General features: G+C 49.0%; 3 protein-coding genes across 3 annotated transcripts; 1 reads left to right on the top strand and 2 right to left on the bottom strand.

The window, feature by feature from the left end:
* Positions 1–10,904: 10,904 nt before the first annotated feature.
* PtA15_9A222 (uncharacterized protein) lies at positions 10,905–15,710 on the bottom strand (the record flags this gene model as incomplete). The annotated part of the gene is made up of 18 exons (XM_053172409.1): positions 10,905–10,979; positions 11,052–11,158; positions 11,224–11,310; positions 11,458–11,524; positions 11,584–11,754; positions 11,840–12,085; positions 12,148–12,952; positions 13,028–13,063; positions 13,129–13,170; positions 13,234–13,337; positions 13,421–13,485; positions 13,550–13,679; positions 13,831–13,862; positions 13,933–14,067; positions 14,151–14,287; positions 14,373–14,476; positions 14,543–14,929; positions 15,024–15,710. 18 exons carry the CDS (start codon positions 15,708–15,710, stop codon positions 10,905–10,907), a joined length of 3,417 nt encoding a protein of 1,138 aa, XP_053023652.1.
* Positions 15,711–16,079: 369 nt separating this feature from the next.
* On the bottom strand, positions 16,080–16,313 carry PtA15_9A223 (uncharacterized protein; the record flags this gene model as incomplete). Its single annotated transcript, XM_053172410.1, has 1 exon — positions 16,080–16,313. One exon carries the CDS (start codon positions 16,311–16,313, stop codon positions 16,080–16,082), a length of 234 nt encoding a protein of 77 aa, XP_053023653.1.
* A 2,728-nt stretch (positions 16,314–19,041) lies between these two features.
* On the top strand, positions 19,042–19,741 carry PtA15_9A224 (uncharacterized protein; the record flags this gene model as incomplete). Its single annotated transcript, XM_053172411.1, has 2 exons — positions 19,042–19,311; positions 19,400–19,741. The coding sequence occupies 2 exons, from the start codon at positions 19,042–19,044 to the stop codon at positions 19,739–19,741; spliced, it is 612 nt and encodes a 203-aa protein (XP_053023654.1).
* Between the last annotated feature and the right edge of the window lie 2,850 nt (positions 19,742–22,591).

Below are 22,591 nucleotides of genomic sequence, written 5' to 3' on the forward strand. Positions count from 1 at the left end.
CTCCCAGCGCTGCCGCCGGCCTAGCACCGAGCGGAGCTCCATATTTGGTCCCCCGAGCCGGGATCGAACCAGCGACCTCAAGATTTACAGTCTTGGACTGTGGTTTTGAGGCGACTGGCGGTTATACTTTTGCTTATTCCTTCTTTTCCCGATCTATTATCCACCCAAATCTGGACAATCTCAGCTGAACGGAGTTTGTTTTTTTTTCTGCTCCAAAACTATCAAGACTCGATTGTTTCGTCGTTTGTTCCGCTCAATTTGGCCTAGTCCACGTTTGAGGATCAAGACGTTTGAGGACTCGATCGTTTCTTTTTTTTTTTTTTTTTTTTTTTTTTTCTTTTTAGGAGTTCAGCGGCGGGGCATAGGAGAGATAGAAGTAAGTCCCCTCCATAGTGCACCTCCAGGGTTCTCTACATCGTCGTTAGCATTACCTGCCACGCTGTGAGCCGCTCTTCGTCGTCTGTCAATTTTCTCTTCTCGATAGGAGTCGCCGCCATGGTCAAGATCAAGTCGCCAAACAAGAGGCTTTCTTTCGATGGAACCAAGGTCGAGAGGTTTATCAAAACCTACGAGATGGTGGCCGGTTTGGATGAGGCTACCGAGCTTGATATGGCAAAACAAATTCGTTTGTTTCTCGCCAACGACGAGCTCCTGGACATCCTCGAGACGCTGGATGGATTTAGTCCTCCCGATTGGCCGAAGCTCAAAGCGGCTATGATTGCTTATTGGGGAAAGGTCGACACCGCAAGATTCACGACGAGAGACCTGACGTCTTTGGTCCAAGCTTGGTCAGAGAAGGGAGGTGTGGTCTCAGCATCCGACTACCAGACTTTTCGTCAATCGTGGGAGCCGATCCAGTCATATTTGCTGTCCAAGGCCCATATCGACTCAGTCGAAGAGATCAGAAACTCGTATTATCAGGCCTTTTCGCCACCCGTTCAGGACGGAATACGCCGGAAATTGGTCCGCGACAAGACTATGGTCACTACGTTGGATAATCGATTCAAACTTCCAGCTTTCAAGATTCTCAAGGATGCCGTTGACGCCGTGATGAGGGAGCAGACAGCATTAACGTTTGAAGACAGCCGATCGGCTGTTCCTGTCGTTTCGCCGTTTCAAGAGGCAAATGAGATTATGAAGAAGATGGGTTCCGATCAGCGCCCGGCAGTCGCGTCTACGGTTCCGAAACCTGAGGCTTCAATGGACGAGCTCACGAAGATGTTCAAGGCTTTTGAACAATACATGAAGCAAGGATCCGGTAAAACGGGAGCTTCGGCTGAGCGTGGACCGATGATTTGTTTCTACTGCCATCGGGAGAACCATGGCACGCTGCGTTGTCTCGAGCTACAGAAGGATAAGGAGGCGGGCCTGGTTGAGCAAAAAGGGACGAATTATTTCTTGCCCAACAGGGCTCTCATTCCTTTTGACCGCAGTCGCCCCATTCGCCACGTGGTCGCTTCTTTTCAACCAGGATCTTCTTCAAATCCACCTCGACCTACCACTCCCACTCGGCCGACGTCAAATTCCGTTTCCGCAGAGTACAAGACAGGGTGCGGCTCTCTAGATCCTTGGTACCCGCCGGCCGTCTCCTCGCAGTCATTCTCAGGGACGTACGAGGCGGATCCTGCCGGGAGGAAGCGGCACGAGGACCCGAAATTATACAAGGCGCCCTTGGCGCCGGCCTCACAAGCTAGACGCCCGATCCGAAAACCTTCGAGAGAAGAAGTCTCGCCCAGCAAGGATGGTCCAGACGAAGAGCCCGAGCTCTTCGACCGAATCATGAATGACCCGGATCCCGATGTTCCTTCAGCTAAGAACGTTCCTAGCCGATCAACTACCTCACCGAAGGCGACAGCGCCGCAACCTAAGGTGCGGTTTGAGAGGGATGTGCTTAGGGAGCAGCCCGAGGTGGTAAACGAGCTTCTTCACAAGATCGGCGATCTTAAGGTACCCGACGTGACGGTTTCTCAGCTGTGTGCCGCTTCGCCAGCAGTCGCTGAAGGGGTCAAGAAATGGGTGTCTCGTAGGCGTATCAAGGTCGGGGCTGAGGATGTGAGAGTTAACTCGGGAACTTTGGCTGAAGGTATCGACCCGGAAGGTGATTTTGACCCTAACCTATACTCCTGCCCTCTCGGATACCTCAACTGTGCGGTGGGAGAGGGGGAATCCCTCTCAACACCTTTGGTGGATTCAGGCTCACAGCTTAACCTCATCTCGGATACAATGGCGGTCAAGTTGAACCTCACCCCGAGGGTGAATTTTAGTTCGGCCGTTTATGGAATAAATAATCAAGCGTGCGAGCTGATTGGCGTCGCAGAGGATGTTCCTGTCCGGATTGGCCGCTCGATCGTCGGGTCGTGTCACTTCTGGATCACCAGAGCCAACGGGCCCTTTATACTCGGGCGGCCCTTTTTGATGGATTTCAGTGCGACTCTTATGTTTTCCCCGACCTCAGGCGAACGGATTGTTCTTCCTGATTCTAGTGGACGCAATATCGAGGTCACTTTGTGCCCAGTCGACAAGGGCAGGTGGGAGCGGGAGTTCCCGTCTTATGGAAGAAAGGGGGTGTTGGCCCATTGCGGGCGCATCCTGGAGGACTCTTCGGAGGACTCGCCTTTTTTATGAATGGAGTCGATTCGCAACTTGGCAGTTTTAATATAGGGTCTCAAACTCTGACCAAGGAATCGACTGCTCTCCCCGAGACCCGCTCTCCTCTCAATTCATCCGTTTCTTCCGTCTCAACGCCTATCTCTGGAGTTTCGTCCCATTCTCTCAAAGAAAATCAAAGCGAAAAACATCAAGAAAATCGAAAAATCCGCAAAAACATCAGTCCGATTCCTTTCCGATCTCCATTTCCTCATTTTTTGAATTCTTTTCCGTTAAACCCATCAAGAACATCGCGACGAGCTTCGGCATCTAGCGCAAGGACGGACATGCAGCGTGGGCTAACCGGAGGGGCGCTGAGTACAGAAGTAAGTCCCCTCCACAGTATGCATCTCCGGGTAGCTGCTACCGCATCATCGAAAACCCTACCTTGTGCCACACTCGTGAGCGTTCCGCAACATTCTGGCTCTGCTCCTAGGCTCCTGGTGGCGCGATCTTCCGACTCTCGTCTCCGCGACGAGAATAAACTAATCTCCAACTCTCGTCTCCGCGACAAGAATAAACTAGTTTCGCCTTTAACGGCCCTCTGCGACGAGGTTAAACTAGGCATGTCTGCAAAGACCCTCCGCAATGAGGCTAAACTTCCGATCCTCTGCGACGAGGTTAAACTAGGCATGTCTGCAAAGACCCTCCGCAATGAGGCTAAACTTCCGATCCTCTGCGACGAGGTTAAACTAGGCATGTCTGCAAAGACCCTCCGCAAAGAGGTGAAACTATCTACATCCGATCATATTCGTCTCCGCGATGAGTCTAAACTATTCTCTTGGAAATTGGCGTGCGATGAAGGAGTGGTGGAGTTCGGTCCGCCGTGGGGGCAATTTGGAGTGAAAGTAAGTGCCTCCCAATATGCACCTCCGAGGCGTGATGCTCCGCAACTTTCGAAAACCCTACCACGCGCCACACTCGTGAGCCACACGCCTTGTCCCGGATTTTCTTTCTCAGAGAAGTCGGCGTTCGAGGACGGCGCGGAGCATCGGACTGGGCGTCTGCTGGTTGTCGGGTTGAGCCCTTCGGCTCAGCGGGTTCTCGTGGATTCCTGGCGAGAAGGAGGATTACTTTCTTTCGCTGCAAAGTACAAGCCCGTAGCGCGCAAGATCAAGCCAGTAAACAAACCAATGCCACAGGGACTCAACCCGCCGCTCCAGCGCCCCTCTCTCTCTCGCAATCCATATTGCGGACTTTCTCGGTCACTGGCGGGTCCTTTCATTCCGCGAGGCCGAGTCACGGAGGAGCGACTGGCGGTGGTGAATTTCGGCCCAGAAGGCTGGCTTTATCCGGACGAGCTGGAACTCATCAAAAATGTCCTGTCACTGCGTAACCGATCTATCGCCTTTACAGAGTCGGAGCGGGGCCTTTTGAAGGAGTCATACAGTCTCCCTTATATCATCCCCGTTGTGGAGCATGACCCTTGGCAAAAGAAGAAAATCCCTATTCCGGCGGCCAAGATGGACGAATACATTCGGCTCATCAGGGAACGCATCAGCACTGGTCTGTGCGAGCAATCTACGTCGAGCTACAGTAGCCCGGTTTTTTGTGTGGTCAAGAGTAACGGCAAATTGCGGATTGTCCACGATCTGCAGCCTCTCAACAAAGTCACGGTGCGGGACGCGGGGGTTCCGCCAGCTACGGAAGAGTTCGTAGAATCGTTTTCCGGCCGAGCCTGCTACGGGCTTGGGGACATCATGGGCGGCTACGACGAGCGCGCACTCCATCCGATCTCCAGGCCACTCACTACCTTCGACACTCCCCTCAGAAGATTCCAGCTGACCCGGCTGCCGCAGGGGGCAACCAATTCGGTCGCCGTGTACCAGGCACAAATGGTCTGGATCCTCCAAGACGAGATTCCCGATCACGCCGGCATTTTTATCGACGATGGCGGGATCAAGGGGCCGACTTCTGATTACGGGAATGTTTGTCTAGATTGGCACCCGGGAATCCGGCGCTTCATTTGGGAATACGCGGAGACTTTGGAGCAAATTCTGTTCAGGATCGAGGAGTCGGGGCTTACAGTCTCAGCGTCAAAACTCGCCGCATGCGTTCCCGCCTTAGAAATCGTGGGACACGTCGTCTGCAAGGAGGGAAGGCGCATGGCGAAAACGAAGGTCAATAAGATTCTTGCCTGGCCGACCCCGGTGAATGCAACGGAAGTGCGGGGTTTCTTGGGCGTGGTAGTGTACGTCAGGATTTTCATTCCTCACCTCTCCCAACTATGCCTGCCCCTCCGACGTCTGACGCGCAAGGACGCGGATTTTATTTGGACCGCGGATTGCGAGGAAGCGTTTGGGGGGTTAAAGCGATTGATTGGGCATGACATTGTACTTGTCAAGCTTGATTACGGGCCAGAGGCGGGAAAGATACGGCTGGCGGTCGACTCTAGCTTCCACGCGGCGGGCGCGGTGCTCACTCAGGAAGATGCGAATGGAATGGACCGCCCCGCTCTCTACGAGTCGTTGTTGTTTTCCAAAGTCGAATCGCGGTACTCGCAATCCAAGCTCGAGCTGTGCGGCGTCGCCCGGATCCTCAAGAAACTCCAGACGGTACTCTGGGGTCAGCACTTTGAGTTGCTAGTCGACGCTCAGTCATTGATTCAAATGGTCAACGCCCCGAGCCTCCCCAACGCGCCAATGACGCGTTGGGTGGCCTTCATACAGCTATTCTCCTTCGATATCATTCATCGGCCTGGCAAGTCTTTCACAATGCCGGACGGACTCTCACGGCGACCCCAAGGGGATGAAGAATCCGATCCTCCAGCCTCGGAATTCGACGAAGAGGCTCCCATTATTAGACCTCTGGCCGCCTTCTCGGTTGACGTGGCTTCGGAGTACACCGGCTTTCAGGAGGGCTTTTGGAGGCAGCTGGAAGATTATCTCACAACGCTGGCGCGGCCCGTCGGAATGGACTCGGTAACTTTTCAGGCGTTAAGGAGGAAGGCTTCAGATTTCTTCGTTCAAGCCGGGCGCCTCATGAAGCGGGGTAGCCCGCTGCCGAGGATAGTCGTCACAATTCCTAGCAAGCAAAACGAGATCCTTCAGCGTTTACATGAGGACTTGGGCCACCGCGGGACGGCGGAGACTTATCGTCGCACGGCCGATCGTTTCTGGTGGCCGTCTCTAAAAAAAGCGGTTCAGTCCTGGTGTCGGAGTTGCGGAGCTTGCCAGAAGAGGGATCTGTGACGGCCGCTGGAGGTTCGTTACCCGACGGGCGAGGAGACACTGTTTGGACGGGTCTCCATGGACGTTGTGCACATCAAGGCCAGCGGTGCCAAGTATCTGATCGTCGCGCGCGACGACTTCTCCGGGTGGGTCGAGGCGAAATTCCTGAACAGCATCACGTCCGAGGCCGTAGCCGCTTTCTTGCAAGAGCACTGGACCATGCGATATGGTCTAGCGCGTTCCTATTCAACCGATGGTGGTTCGGAGTTTGGCGGAGCCTTGGCGGAAATGCTCAGGTCTTTGCCCGGTCAACATCGGGTCTCGACTCCGTACTACCCCGAGGCTCAAGGAATGGTCGAGCGCGGGCATGCGCCGCTCAAATCGGCTCTAGTCAAGTTAGCTGGGGAGTCCGGAAAGAACTGTCGGAAGTTCTTGCTGTTAGTTTTGTTCGCCGATCGTATTTCAACCAAGCGCACGACGGGCTACTCTCCCTACAAGTTGGTGTTTGGTCAACGCGCGGCACTTCCTATAGATCTGGACATCGAATCGTTCCTTGGGGTCGATTGGGAGGGGGTGCGCAGCACCGCTGATTTGCTAGTAGCCCGCTCTCGACAACTTGAGCGCAGCGAAGAGGCGCGGGCCTTGGCGTATGAGCGAATGATGAAGTCTCGAGCTGAGTCCATCCGCTATTGGCAGGACAAGCATCCTAGTCGAATTTGCAGCCCTCTAGGCCCCGGTGACTTGGTTTTAGCGTATAACCGGTCCTTGGAGGTTCAGTGGGGGCAGCTCTTTGCCCACAAATGGAATGGACCCTATCGGATCGTTCAGCAGGTTCAGGGTGGATCTTACGTTTTGGCGGAACTCGACGGCACAGAGCTCAAGCGCCGTTTTGCGGCGGATCAGGTCAAGCGTTATTTTCCGCGCGGGGGCATTTCAGACTAAAAGTAAGTCCTCCCAATGTATGCACCATCCGGGTAGTCTGCTACCGTTTTTGTAAGCCCTACTTTAGCCACTGTCGTGAGCCATCCGCGGGATCCCCCTTTTTTCTTCCCTTTTCTGGCGCAGGAAGACGCAGTCTAGGGACAGACTGCAAGTGGGTGGTGGATGTGGTGGCCTAGCCGGTGCACGTTTCAGGATTCAGTAATAGGCGGCGCATGACTTCCGGACCTCAAGATTCGACCTTCAAGATCCTCTTTTCTCCTTCTTTTTTTCTTTTCTTCCACTTACTTCCCTTTTCTCCCCCCCCCCCCCCCTTCTTCTCTTTCTTGGTCCTAACACAGGGTTGTCTGTGGGTTTATTTCTGGTTTTTTGCTTCCTCTTTGCCTTTTGTCATGTTTATTTCTATGTCTCCTGATTCCCCTTTTATTTCTCATGGTTATTATTGGCGGTTTTCCGTTTCTTTTCTGGGTTCTGTTCCTTTGTCTCCTTCTCCTCTTTTTTTTTTGTTGTTGTTGTCTGTTTCTTTCCTTGTCTCTGTTGTCTGTGTTTTGTGCGCGCGCACGGCGCGCGAGGAGATGATGATATGGTTGTGACAGGCCTCCAGGAATCCAAGTTCCCGGCGAACTTGGAGGATAGGAGGCCATAGCATTCTGTTCTGATCCAAGGCAGAGGCTATCAGCAATTGATTCTTTTCGATCCAATACTTCCTCGATTCTTTTCCGATCCATTTTTTCCGATTCTGAGCGCGATACAGCCGCCAACGAAGATCCAACCTTCGTTGTACCCCCAAAACCACTTTCCCCCCCCCAGCTATCACTTCGAATCCTTACGACTCATCCGGACCATCCGTGAGGGCAGTCACTCGACACCTTTTCCCCTCCCAGCGCTGCCGCCGGCCTAGCACCGAGCGGAGCTCCATAATGGGCTAAGGAAGAAGCCCGGTGGGAGAGAGGCGGTGCGCTCGGCTTTCTTCTCCGGTTTCTCGGTTTTTGCGGTCTTTGGATCAGCGGACTTGGTGGTATCCGGGTAGTTGTCGACTAGTTTAGCGGCTGGCACGGGAGCAGACACTAAAGTCGGGGTAATGAGATAAAATGGCAGAAATGTTTTTTAGTGTTTTAGTTTTTATGTATTTTGTATGTATTTCACTATTTTTATCTCTATTGCACAATAAGTCAGAAACAAGAAAAAAGACTCGTACTTGTTTAGTGGATTTAATGGGTTTTTATGTAAAATTTGAAGTACTGACGGCAAAAATCTGGGGATAATTGCTAAAAATAAGGAAAAAACTCAGCAAAAAGTCAGTTTAATCTTTGGCAGGTACTCTGGGTAAAAAAACACGATGAGGCCCCCAAATGACAGCTCTGTTTATGAAGCTTAGGGCAAAAAAACCCGTCAAAATAAGGGTTTTGGGCCCTAGCACTATAACTGTGCTGATGTAAACACTGGTAATATAAATTACCAAGCTTGTTACGTGGCAAATATGGCCACTACAAGGGTTTAAACACTCTGTAACAGAGGAAGGATTAATTATGTAATTAATAATATGTAATTATTAATTACAGGGAATTAATTTGGCGTAAAAGTAGGTGGTAAGCGCTTAAACTGATTGGCTGCTTGACAGAGGCGGAGGTCTTACGGCAACTACTTATAAGGATAAAGCTTTAAATATGCTAATAAGGGATTTTTGATAATTTAAAGGGTTTAATCCAGTGGATTTTACGTGCTGGGGATGGTTTTTAAAGGGAAAAGGGGCTACAATAGTAGCAGAGGAGAATATTCACAGTAACTTACAGTTTGTAGGCGGTGAATGGTCTGGGGGATCTTTTCCTGAGGGCCAAATAGGCCTGATCTATTTATAGAGGGGACTTCAGTGGGCGTAAACACTGAGTCCTTTTCTCCCTATGGGAGTATCCAGGGGTGTAGCCGTGAAAAGGGCTTGGCTGTGGGTAATTTAATTGTATTGTAATAGACTAATTTCCCTGACTCTGTCACATGACATGTTTATAACCAATTGTCATGTGAAAGAGCTTCAGTAGAAGTCTACATAATACTTTCACGGGGTATTTTTACACGAGTAATATTACTCATTAATGTACAACAGTTTAATTTTATGTACACTGCTTGTTTTACTAAATTTATGTATGTAATACTATTTTTGGGCGCTTTCTGGGGCCAATTCTTATTTATACAATTAGTACATGAAGGAGTAGGAATAAGGGGGTACTTTAAGTGGGTGACCCCCCTTACTTTATGATGAGGAATCTGATTCTGCAATAATAATTTAGTAATAATTATTATTTACTTAAGTTATTGCAGTCTTTTGGATACTTGTTGTATCTCTAAGGCTGACAAAAATTTTCTGACTTTTCAAAGCCTCACTCTTGAAAAAAGTGGCCAAAAAGTTCTTAAGAATTTATATACATATATATCATGATGTTTCAATAAATCATTTGGATTTTTTTTATTTTGGCATGGGGGAACATGAGTTCCAGGTCCCCAAATGACTGTAGTATGTACTTGTATTGTCTCTTAAATGGTTTTTTCAGCATACAAGAAAGCTTCAAAAAACTCCCAAAAAATACTCAGAGGACAATAAAAACCCTTTCTATTGATTTGTCAAAAAAAAGCTTGAAAAAGTGGCTTCCTTCACTTGCAGTGCGCAAATTTTTTGGAACTGCGCGCACTGCACAGTGCACCAAGATGTTTTTTGGATACTCTGGAGTATCTCCTTGTGAACCCCCCTCATGTCTCATCAATGGATTGTGCCAAAAACTATTTGCAAAGGTTTGATTGTCTAAGTATGTTGTGATGAGTACATATATTTACATTTTCATATACATGGAGAAATTCACTTCAGAACAAGTGCAAGAAAACAGTTTTGGAAATTCTGTAATTCAGAGTAATCCTTCCGATCTTTCCTTCAGCCCTCATGTTCCATCTCCGAGGATAGCATGAAACAGGCATGATCTGATTGATCTCAGTGTTTCTTGCTACCATCTGGGGCGTGGCAGTGCTTCTTAACCCAGGATATTTGGACATCGCCCTATGGTGAAAAATAGACGCGCCAATATTTTGATCAGCTGTTGGCAGCAGAGAAGATTCAGTCCGGCAGATTGAAAACCTAAGTATAAGAGGGTTGCACAACACCATCTGTCTTCCAGTGGGCGGCCGTCAGTCGAAATGCCATCGCAGGTAACGGCTCCATTGGATGCCGGTTTGGCCCGGGATACTGGATGACCAATTGATTGGGGGGTTCGAACATAGCACTCAGTATCAATATCTGGTTGTTCACGCAGTGCGCAATAGGGCTTACATTGGTAATCACTGGGTATAGAGTCAGGGATTATGGGACCGATGCTATACATTGTGCTCCCACAATACCCAACGCCCTTTTTAACTAGAGCTCCTTCGCGGCAACTAAACACTACCGAATAAGCAGCTTGACTCTGCATCAAGAGCAGTGCACAAACGCTGAGAAGGGTCAAAGACTGCATGGGTATGACGGAAGTAATAAAGGTGGATCTTGATAAAGGTTGATCTTGACAGTGGAGATACTAAGCAATTTTCAGTAGCAGAGCAAAATATGTGTGCTGGATGATGAATGATGGATGAAGGAATTCAGATTGCGAACGGGAGCAGTTGATAAGCGTGAGTCCTGAAGGGGGTAATATTAAATAACTAGACGATTACCTGTTCTTGATCAGGGCCTAAGTTGAGGAATATGTATGATGAAGACTGCTTCAACCGCAAGGCTTATTCTGCCTCTCGCCTAGCATAGCAAAGTTTATCTGTAGGAAGGCCCGGGCAGGGGCTTGGAGACAGAGACCCTGTTTGGAGGCCGCTTTGAACACCAGAGATGCAAGTGCCCTTGACCTGAAGGGTCAACGGTAACCTGACGCCTTGCCCGCGCTGTCTGTCGGCCAGAGTGCGCGGGATGCAGGGCCGCTCATCTGACAAATCACTTTCCAAACCATCTCAATGATGCTTGTTTTTTGAATCGCTATCGTGCCAATTTATCAGCAGTAGAACAAAATTAGAGTTACAGCCGCAGAAGAGAACGAAGCATCCACTGGTATGTGGGGTAGTTTAGATTTGTGGCAAAGCGTTATTCATGAAGTTCGAAGTAAGTTTCGGAATCCAGCGGCTTATTCATGCCTTCTTCTTAGTCAAAGTCGAGTTAGACTTTGATTTTTTCCCTTTCGTAGGCTTCTTTTCATCATCCCCCTGCCCAAAGGAAACAAGTTAATGCCGTAGCTTTCGATCAGCAGAGGTGGCTTTTTTGAGGAAGACATTCACCCTGCGTTTCCTTGTCGAAGAAGATTCGTCTGTCTTGGGAGCTGAGGGCCGCGACATTTGATCGTTGTACTCCGAACTTGAGAAGATTTCTTCTAAGCTAGGTTTCCCTGTATGGAGTGATAGAAAGATCAGCATGTGACCGAATGTTGACCAAGCATTCGATGGAAAGAACCTTTGGATTTTGCCAATTCTGCGGAGATAGCCAGTAAACGACTTTCGCTGTCGCCTAGCTGTTTTGCTAGTCGTTTCTTTTCGTTGCCTATCGATGGAATGGTCGTTAGAGCTTATCCCAAAGCTGGAGAAGACAGGTCACAACTTACTCGCATTCATCAACATCTGGCAGCGTTCAGGTAACTCTCAGCTATGAAATGTGAGCAGCGGTAGTATGCAAATGAAATCTACTTACAGTTTCGTACTTGCGCTCTAAAGTAGCCACCGCCTTCTCCCTTGCCGCGGACGCCTGGAAAGTAGACCTAAATCAGCGTCAAGAAAAAACAAGCCAAAAGAATCCCAGGAAAAGGAAACACCTAACTGCTTGCTTTCGTGATTCCGAAGCTTGTTTCTCCGTTTCATGAAGTATCTCCGCTGCAGTGGAGACTTGAGCAGCGTGTGAAGTTTTGAGATCCATCATTTCAATCTTAGAACGCTCGAGTTCTTCTTTCGTGGCCTTCAAGCTTTCTTGGAGGCTCGCTTCTTCTTTTTCCTGGCGAGGCAAAAGAAGTTGGAGTTCAGATTTTATCGAAGAACAGAAAGAGAAGAAGCTGTTGCGTCCACCCCCACCAGCTCACATGTTTTTCCACCAGGGCGTTCAGGCCTTTAGATTCCTCTAGCATACTTATGTATCTCTTTTCACTCTCCAGGCGCGCGTTCTGAAGCTGGTCGAATTCTTCCCGTTTTTGTATTTGTTGGCTCACTGTTTCATTGAGCCGGTTGATTGCTTCCATCGAGTGGCGCAATTCTCCGGCCATTTGGGCTTCAGAATTTTTGACGCCAAGATCAGCAACTTGTTCCTGGAGCTTATTAATTTCGTAATTCTGGTAATAGACTTTATTGTATTAGCGCATGTGCAAAGTGAAATCGGTGATAAGATGCCTACCAGAACATTTTGAGTGGCGTGAGCTTCGTTCAAGTTTTCCCGAAGAACATGAGCCTGACCCGTGAGCACGTTTTCTCGGCTCCTTGAGTCTTCCCATTTATCTTGCGTACAGTCTAATCGACTTTGAAGTTCTTTGTTGGTGTTTCCCAGTTGTTCGGCGCCCGCTAAGAGTCCTTCTACCTTTTCCTTGAGTTGAGCTTCGGATCCTGCTGCTATAAGCAGTTGATCTTCCTTCGAAGAAATATCCTTTCGAATCAAGCTATTTTCTCGCCTCATGTCGTCCAAGTCGGCTCCGGCCTTTTGGATTGTCTCTTTTAGCACTAGAGTCTCGCGATACAACTGCCTAGCTGAGTCCGAATCCTGAGTCGAAATGTGCATCATTTCTTCTTGTTTGGATTCCAAGTTCTCGATCTTCAGGTGACATTCGGATACATGTAAATTGGTGCAAGCCTTTTGGTTTGCTAGCGCTAAGTTCTTCTGTTCAATTTGATCGATTTGCTGTTTCAATACGACAAGCTCCAAATTGCTGGACTTGTTGGCCGCTTCACAAGCTTGGAGTCCGCAAATAACCGATTCTTGATCTCGTAATCTCACGTTTAAGCTGTCAGCATCCTGGTTTGCCCGGTTAAGAAGGTTTTGATGGCGGCACAATTCTTCCGATAAAGCGACGTATTGATTTTTCAATGACATCTTATCAGCATCAATTTTCGATTTGCTCTCCTCCAACTTGAAATTTTCTTTCGCAAGTCGCGTTGTCAGCTCTTCCAAATGACATCGTTGAGCTTCAGCGCGGCTTAGGTTATTGCTAGCACACATACAAAAAGAGATAAGTCAACGGAAATGGTCTTGAGAAAATGGCAGTGAACATTTAATGGCGCACTTCAAATTGGACGACTCCTGTCTATGCTTCGCATTGCTGTGAAAATGAATGAAGTATTAGTTGATCTTGCTACGAAGTCAGACAAGAGATATATTCCTTACTCTTGCCTCTCGGTGTCCAAAGATCGTTCCGCCTGCTCTAATCTAACACAATTACATAAAACATCAGATCAATGAAAGCGCACAGGAGTTTAAAGCTTGACTCACTTCAGCTTGGAGGCTTCCAACTCCTTGGATAGTTCCGTGAAGACTTGGTTTTGGGAAGCTATCCGTCTTTCCAAGGTTTGGATTTTGGTATGAAGTTGCTCTTCCTTTATTTTTTGAAATAAGATACCCTCGAAATCAGTGATCCATCAATTTGAAACCGAAAATCACAATGAAAAAGCTTTCTCACTTCCAAACAATATTTCTCATCCAAACGGCCCAAAATCAACTCGGTTCTTTTTTGAACAGTCGTTTCTGGAAAGGACTCGTAGGTAAGAAATGATTTTATCAAGCTCTGATGGACGCATGTGGGACTCACGAATGTTCTGAGATTTCTCCCGCCAGCTTTCCTCCATTTGAGCCATATGAATCGATTGATGACCACTGAAATTCTCAAGTTCCACTTCATAGCGGGATATTTCGAGCAAATAGATGCGCGATTTACTTGCCTGTTTGAATTCATTACATGGGCGAAGAAAATTACTCACATATCCTTTGAGACATTTCCGTCACTTGGCCGCTTTTGTCTTCAAGCTTTGGAATAATTCATTAATTATTGCAAATCGTGCATACATATTGCCTTTGGTAAAACCCACTAACCTCCTTGCGCAGAATTTCAATCACCATTTGTTCTAGGAAAAATAAATAAAAGTTCAATCAGCTTGATCGAAAGACTTGGACCCTTGTCTCAGACCTGCATACTTTTCTTCCGATCTTCATCTACTTCTTTGGCAACATTGATTGCTTTGCGTGCATCTTGAAAGCTACTACGAAGACCTTCGGGTTCGGCGATTTCATCATCCTGAATACTTGATTTTTCGTGAAGACTGCGGAAAGCTTCGAGATTATATGTAACGAAATTAGTGAGTACATCCCTAGCTGTTTGGTTCTTTTCCTGTGTTTGGCTTTGTTTGTCTTACCTTCGAGAGATTCGTGGATTTCTTTTCGAAGACAGCCTATCTCTTGTGAGGAAAGCTCAGATTGTCTTTTTTCTAGTGCGAAGCGGTCTCTAACTTGGAATTTCATTTCGCTGAAGTTTTCATCCAGTTTTGCTTTCCTGTGCGCGCAAGAAAGAAATTACATTAACTAAAATGCGCTACAGACTGAAGAAGTGGATTTACAGAAAGAAAGAAAAAAATCACCCGGTCAAAATCTTACTAGTAAGTTCTTTTAAGCTTTCTCGGGATCGCCTTCTCTCCGTTTCACTCACGTCGATTTGAGCTCTCAGGGATTGGTTTTCTTTGACCTGCATGTCCAATTTCGGATTCCCAGTTGAGTCGAGAGTTTTTTTGTTTTATGCAGCTTTACTTACGGCATGATCCAAGTCTTCTACCAGATTTTTGTTTTTCTCCCCTACCACGCTTAGCAAATCGTTGATGCTAGCCGCTTCTTCCTGAGTTTTTGTGGAAGAGGACGCGAAGTGCGAGCTTGATGGAGAAATGAATTGCCTCTTTCTTAAACCTGACTTCGAGGATGGAGCGCTCCGGTTGGAATCTTTGGTTTCGCGATTTGCTGGCATTGCATAGGCAAAAGAGTTTGACCGCAGTGTCAGTTCTTTCAGCCCTTTGAGACCGGCGAAGGGACTTTTCTTCTGAAGGCCGCGGAAATTGTTACCCTCAGCACCCCTTTTGCCACCCCCCGCATCTGCTACTCTTGACTGGATATCAGTACCATATTCCATCTGGTCGATTGGAAACTCCTGCATCAAATGTTGCCGGAATGAGGTTGCATCTGAATTATGAATACTGCTCTTATGTGAAAGAAAAAAAGAAACTGGAGAAACTAAAGCTTACCCTAGGCGACATAACGCTGCTTCGGTCTACGGCGTGTATCGGTCCAGTAGGAGCGTTCGACTGATTGAAAGGATTTCTCACCATAGAATGAATATGACTACTTGTATTCGCGGTATCCTCGAGGCCCGAGGGCCTGGAAGTCGGGTAGTCGTAATCATTACCGCTACCAGAATCTGACCTCGAGCTGACATGAGAGTGATATTCGCTGCCATACTTTTCGGCGGATTGCTGGAAAGTGTTTCTTTCAGCTGAGTAGTCGTTTCGAGGTGCCAGTTTGAGTCCAGCTGGTGAATCTCTAGTCCCGTGTTGCGCTTGCGGAGATCTCTGAGGTTGGCCGTCCCTTGCGGAAAGAACTTGGACTCTCGGGCGAGTACTGGTCATTCTTAGGTCCATAGCCTGATCAATCTGAGGGCGATGAAGAGATTCCTTGGATCTCATGGCGTTCTCATCACATGGGGGCTTTCGCAGCCTCAACTCTGAAGTCCTATTAGGAAGTGATGACCCGAACGCGGGTTTGTAAAGGAAATGTTCGGGCACATGCTGTTTGGTTCGATTTTGTGGATGTGAGCTTTCAGCAGGACGACCGGGTGCGCCATCAAGGGCTCTGTTTCGATCGGTGTGAGGGTCCCTTCTCCTGGCTCCCAGCTGGGGTCGGGATTGATGCGGAGAAGGGCGACGAACCCCCATGGAGAAAGGTTCACGGAAGGTTTTCAACTGATCTTGATTAGGATCGGACGCCACTTTCAGAAAATTTCGAGGAAAGAATGGAACAGCTTTGAGAGAAGGATAAGTTCGGAGGAAGCCAGCTTCTCAAATCTGGCGAGCAAACAGAGTGGGAGGCCCAATATCCTGTTGACCGTCTATTTTTGAACCCGGTGCACTCTGCCAGAATGGTGTGCGCATACATTCGAAAATGATACCAACACGTGATCAGTTAGACCAGTAAAAGGCTACGTCATAAATCTCTGACGTCATATAAATCATGGAACTCACGCGGATGGCGAGGATAGTTTTCATTTGATGCAGGTAGTTGGCATCCTTAGCCATCGCCAAGACCTAAGGTAAGTTCATAGCTTTAGCCCATTTGACCCCAAAGACTTCGGTCAATTTCCTGAGGTTGATCGTCGCACTCTCCCCAATACTGGAGACTGCATCGTTCAACCATGCCATGCACAGCGCGGCCAGTTGGTCATCAAAGAATGAGACTCCAAGTTGAGTGGCTAGAAGTGGAATGTTATACTGAATGATTGCTTTGCGGACTCTCCACTCTTTGTCTTCTGATAGTTCCATGCTGACCGGTAACAATGCTGGTGATAGTAAATCAATTCTAATCACTGTTCTCATTCAGAAATCACATATTTATCCGGTGAATTAAATGTTGCTTACCTTGACTTACTCAAGCTTTGAAGAAACAGGGATAGAAGCGAACTTAGCACAAGTCCCTCGCCTGCCGGGGGGGCGCGGCGCGAAGCGCCTCGCACGAAGTGCGACCTCCCGTCAGTCTCTGTGAGACAGACACCCTGCGGGGCTGCCTCACTGGGAGGCTTTGTTAAGCTCGGGATAGAAGTCGTTTGATAGCCAGAAGAGGTGCGAGTCCCGTGACTTGAGTTCCGAGCGTAGCTCGAACGTATTAGGGGGGTTCACAATAGGATAAAAATAAAACTTTAGAGCTAATTTTAAGGCCTTTATGAACATTTTTTTAAAAAATGAAGAAGTTGCTCTGATTCTCACGGGACACCCAGTCCTGCACATCTTGCCAGATTTTTAAAAATTTGTTGATAAAGGCCTTAAAATTGACTCTAAAATTTTATTTTTATCCTATTGTGAACCCCCCTATTAGGGGGGTTCACGATTGGATTTCACCAGCAACTTTTTATCACCTCACCAGTAGAGATGCGCACGCTGCGCAATTAAATTTTTGGCCTCACACCAGGAGGATTTTATGCTGGCTGAGCAAAGGAAACGTACTGGTGCCCATCACACCGTGAACCTGGGCGGGTCAAGACCGGCCATCAATCTCACACCTCAACCTATGAAAGGCTGATCATTGGGTCAACCAACACCCATGCATGCACCCCACTCGATGACCAACACGGTCATTGGGTGGATACATACCCCACTCGATGACCCAAAGGTCATTGAGTGGATCACCACTACCCAATCCCCTCGATGACCGAGCCGGTCATCGAGTGGGGTGTGTATCCACTCGATGGCCGGACTGGGTCATTGGTGTGTGTCCACTCAATGACCGGACCGGGTCATCGGTGTGTATCCACTCAATGGCCGGACCGGGTCATCGAGTGGATACACACTCCACTCAATGGCCGGACCGGGTCATCGAGTGGATACACACTCCACTCAATGACTGGCTCGGTCATCCAGTGCACACACCCCACTTACTCCACTCGATGACCCGGTCCGGCTATCGAGTGGACACACTCCACTCGACGGCCGGACCAGGACATCGAGTCAAGTAGTTATCCACTCAATGGCCGATCCGGTCATCAGGTGGATATTCACTCCACTCGACGGCCGGACCAGGACATCGAGTCGAGTAGTTATCCACTCAATGGCCGATCCGGTCATCAGGTGGATATTCACTCCACTCGATGTCCCTTTCGGTTCATCGAGTGGAGCGGGTCACTCGATGACCAACCCAGTCATTGGTGGAGTAGTTATCCACTTGATGACCAACTCGGTCATTGGTGGAGTAGTTATCCACTCAATGACCGGGTTGGTCATTGAGTGGAGTGTGTATCCACGCAATGACCCGGTCCGGCCATCGAGTGGAGTGTATGTGTCCACTCGATGACCTGGTCCGGCCATTGAGTTGGTATGGATGACCCAATCGGGTCATTGAGTGGAGTGTTTACCCACTCGATGACCCGGTCCGGTTAACAAGTCGAGTATGTAGTTATCCACTGTCATTGAGTGGAGTGTGTGCAGTTGATGACCAACCCGGGTCATCGAGTGGAGTGTGTATCCACTCGATGACCAGGTTAGTCATCGAGTGGGGTGTGTTGGTCCGATCACCGGTGTTGGGGAAGAGTTGAGTGTGTACCCAACCCGATAGCCCGTTTTGACCAGCCATCGGATGGAGTTATGCATTCCAGGTGAAGACTGGTATTGACCGGTCATCGGAAGGGGTGCCGTAAAATTTTGCTGGTCCTGGTTGGATGACCAGCAAAGTTTTACCATTTCTGGTGGTAATTTTATGGCCCAAATGTGCACCAGCAAGGAAGATTTTATGGGGTCACCAGGAGCCAAAAATCCAATTGTGAACCCCCCTATTGTGATGTGTCCAACGCAAACTTAGCAAAGTCCCTCCAGGGGGGCTCCGCAGGAGGGGCTTACACCTAAGAGCATTCGCATTCGGCACTAAGTTAGCCCGGATTAGGGCACTTACACGGCGGGGGTCCTTCCTGGCCCGCGCGTTTGTGGAGACAACGGGATCACCGGCTCTGTGAAATCCACGTGGATTTCACTGCTCCCCCCGTTGTCTCCACCCTCCCGTGGAAAATGCGTGGAGACAACGGGCTTTCCCGTTGTCTCCACCCGCCTGGGATTTCCACGTCAAGAATCACGAGGATTCCACGGCCGCCTGTGGGATCGCGGTGGATCCCACGAGAACACAACATGCAGGGGCAGCCGTGGACTCAACAACGGGGAACCCACGGCTGCCCCTGCATTGCCGGTGGAACCAACACGAACGCAGCTCATCGGGATATTAGGGCTATATAGGGCTGATTTGATGACAACCTCCCCGGCTCGAACTTCCGGTCCGGCTTGATTATGTACTCTGGATGACCCAGGGAAACAAGGACTTGTGCCAGTGCCAGCAGTTCTACACAATTATCCCCCTAACCTGTTTGATCAAAAGGTATTGACCATTGATGATTTCTTCTTGTTCACAGTCGGAGGTATCTACACAGTCATCAAGACCAAGGCCCCGGTAACCTGCCACGAGTATGGTGATTGATACTGTCTCTTGGGCCCCTTGGCTTACAAGTTGGCCCCGATGGAAGTAGAAGCCATTGAACCTGACACGCCCGAGATGAGAGACTCGCTCCAGTCAATGAAGGATCGTGGGGTCAAGTATCTCTACGGTTGTTGGTTGATTGAAGGCGGTCCCAAAGTCTTGCTCTTTGAAACCGGCTCCATGATGTCTCGCTTGGACAAATGGAAGACCGACTTGTGGAACCTGGCCGGGATCCCGGCACCCCCAAACGATAGCAAAACTAACGATACGATTGTCTTTGGCTACTTGGTGGCCTGGTTTTTGGGCGCAGTATGTCGCATGTTGTTTTTCTCCCCCTCCAGATACGTTCAACCCCTTGGGGGCAGCACAACGAACTGGACAACTCTCCCCCCTCAAGCACCAAGGCAAAGGAGCTGGTATGTTCCCTCAGCCTGTCTTCAACAAGCCCATTCATGCACTGAACTCATCTCCACCACCTCAGCCCGCCTCTTGGGATGCCTACGCCAATCTGCAATCGCCCTTTGCCCGTTTTGCACCCAGAACGACGACCTGGTCGCACGCTCAGCCATCAGACCAGGGACCAGGCTCACTGAAAGAAGGTTTGAACCTACATGCACGTGCATCGGCCCCTCCCAAGCTCAAAAGCCAGCTCTGCCTGTGCCGACAACGGCTAGACCGACGAGCCCCCCTCCTCCACAAGATCCCCGGCCAACCCCTCACCGCAACCACAACAGCCTAGCAGCCAATCTCTGGGCTTCTGCGGTGGCATCACATGTTGTCACGCCACAGACACCGTCTGATTCCCCTGTTTCTCATTTCTCTCGCTTTTCTCTCATTTCTCTTGCTTTTCTTTTACTTCTTGTTTCTCTTTGTGATTTTTTCTCTATCAATCCCTTTTTTTGTATGTTTTGACGATGGCTACTTGATGTGCAATGCAGCGTGTGGTACCCTGGTGGTACCACATTGTGCAATATTACCCGCGGTTTTGATCCGCTCTGCCCCCCCCCCCCCGGGTTACCTGGCTGAACCACATCTCGTGGGCCAAACCCGCACGTGGGTATCACAGTGATTCCTCGGGGAGCCCACGGTTAAAGGACCCGTGATCCACCCGTGGGCCCGACCTTCACGTCGTGATCACAGGGATTCCACGCAGAGCCGAAAGCTGCCGTGGAATCCACGGGTGATCCTCCTGGTGGTGAACCCGTGATTCCCTGGACCAAAAGCCGCTGGTCCGACCTCGCGCGCAGCTACCACGTGGAGTCCTTGTGGATTCCGCGTGATTTCCCCATGGACGGACTCCCCGGGTGTACACCACGGAGCGCGGTCGACTGTGGCTTGACGCGGAAATTGGGGTTGGGCTGACCCTCCCGCGTCCCGCCAGATATTTGGGCGGGCTTTGTAGCGGGAAAATATGGCACCCCCGGTTGGCTTGACTGCCAGCGTAGGGTTGGCGTAAAACCACTCCGTCAGCCTGCGGTCAAACAAACTCCCAACACCGGTCTGACGTTGGTGCACCGCTGTCAGCCCTGCATCCAACGTTGGCCTGCCGTAGGCGCCGCAGTCAGGATTGGGTCAAGAGACCTGAGGGCAACTTTCCAAAAATTACTTTCTCCCCAGGGCTTGAACCCATGATGGCCAACCCATGATCAGCACTCAATTCTCAGCATCATTGATGACCACTAGACCATGGCAAACTTTCTAGAAATAGAACGCAGTATTATGCAATATATTTCTTGAATCCAGGGTTTACTGAGTGATATGAGCAAAGCAGAAACTCTCATTCTTCTCAAGACCTCACTTTTGTTTTTGTTTTTTTTTGTAATTTCTCTCCTATGTAGCCTTTTTCCTTACATGGAAACAGGCACGGAAAACCTATTGAAAAATCATTTTTTTTTTGGCTGGCTGGCTGGCTTGACGTTGGCTTGCTCAGTTGGGTAAGCCCTGGCCGGCTGGCAAGTCCTGGTGGACTCGCGCTTGACCAACTGGTTAAGCCAACGAGTCCCTCAGGCTGGCCCTACCAGCTGAGGTTGTTGGGTTGCCCGCCGAGGCCGCCTCATGTCGGTTGGGTAAGTTGGGTTACCCCCGCTTGACCCAAGTACAATGCCAATGTAATGCGTCGGCAGGGTTGGCATGACACTTTGGTCAGATGGGTCAGACCAACGTACATCTGACCCATTGCTGCGGTTGTCCTGCCCCCGCTGTCAGATGCAAGGCGGAAAGGTCAAGCCTGCCCTGTTTTAGACCCCGCAGCCAGGCCAACGCAGTGCATCCCAGGAAACAAACCCGTGGTGTAGTAGCACTGTTCACATAAGAAATCTATGACCATGGTGAGAGATATACATCAGCATACTTTCCCAGCCAAATTGGCTGGCACAATGGGATAAACTTTATTTCAATCTTGCTGATGTTTAGCTTACGTGAAGAGTGCAAGTACACCCCCGCATCCGCATTGGCTCGGATCAACTCGGGATCAACTTGACCCGGAGCTCCGTTTGGAGCTAGTGGGGTCTACATGTAGACCTCACTAGTCCTTGCACTAAACACACAATGAATATTCAACATTCTCATAAGCATGAGATCTATGTGTTTAGGTGCCAAACACATAACATACAGGCACCTAAACACATAACCTCCGACAGCCTCGGACCCGCTAATCTCCACCCATGCGGTCGGCTGATCGGATTAGCTTATTCCAAGCATAATCCGAGCTAGTTAGTCCGAACTAACTTAGCCACCAATGCTGATTCTCTAAGCGGTGAAAGTTGGCATGGCAGGGAACAAATTTGAGGCATGATGAAGGGGTTTTTTTTGCATCAGTATTTATACCCTCATGTCATGGTTTTTTTGCATGGTATGTTACACCAAAAGATAGAGAGGAAGCATGGCTTCATCTTCATCTTATCCTTATTCCCTCAGCTCTACATTCCTGTTTGTCCGGGTGCTTCAAAGGCAAACATGCATGGACTTGCTCTAAGATACCGCAATGCCATATTCTCACAAACTCACTGACACACGCATGCAGTTTCAATTACAAAGCTGAGATCAGTATAGGCTACTGAACATGATATATCAGATGGCTGTCTAACTCTGAAAGGAAAAAATATATTGGGGCAGTTTATTGCGTTACTCACTCCTCCCCCTCAGGAGAAAGTTGGATGGTTTGTTGCTTTGATTACACAATGAAGAAAGCAGATAATGAAACTTTTAAAAAGACAATCCCCTCCAAAACATGCAGAGCTTTCATGTACTGAAAATAAGGAGAGATAAATTGGTAAGATGAGGGAGAAATTGTGAGATTACTAAAAAAAGTGTGATTTTCTCAAAAAATCATGTTCCTGCTGTGCCAAAAATCACCGCTTGCGGGCAAGTCCCTCCTTGGAGGGACTTTGTTCAGTTTGTGTCCAATGCATATCAAGACACACAACAAGATGTCCTCTCTGTCATTCAACTTACAGAAGCCTGTTCATCAACAAGACCAAGATGCACAAGGACATGTTTTTCCTTTCTGACTAACCTGGAATTTGATTGGCAGCAGTGCTTTGCACTTCCGCCTCATTATCTTTCAATAGGTGAACATGACCCCCAACGA

Source organism: Puccinia triticina, chromosome 9A (genome assembly GCF_026914185.1).
Source record: "Puccinia triticina chromosome 9A, complete sequence".
Lineage (NCBI taxonomy): Eukaryota > Fungi > Basidiomycota > Pucciniomycetes > Pucciniales > Pucciniaceae > Puccinia > Puccinia triticina.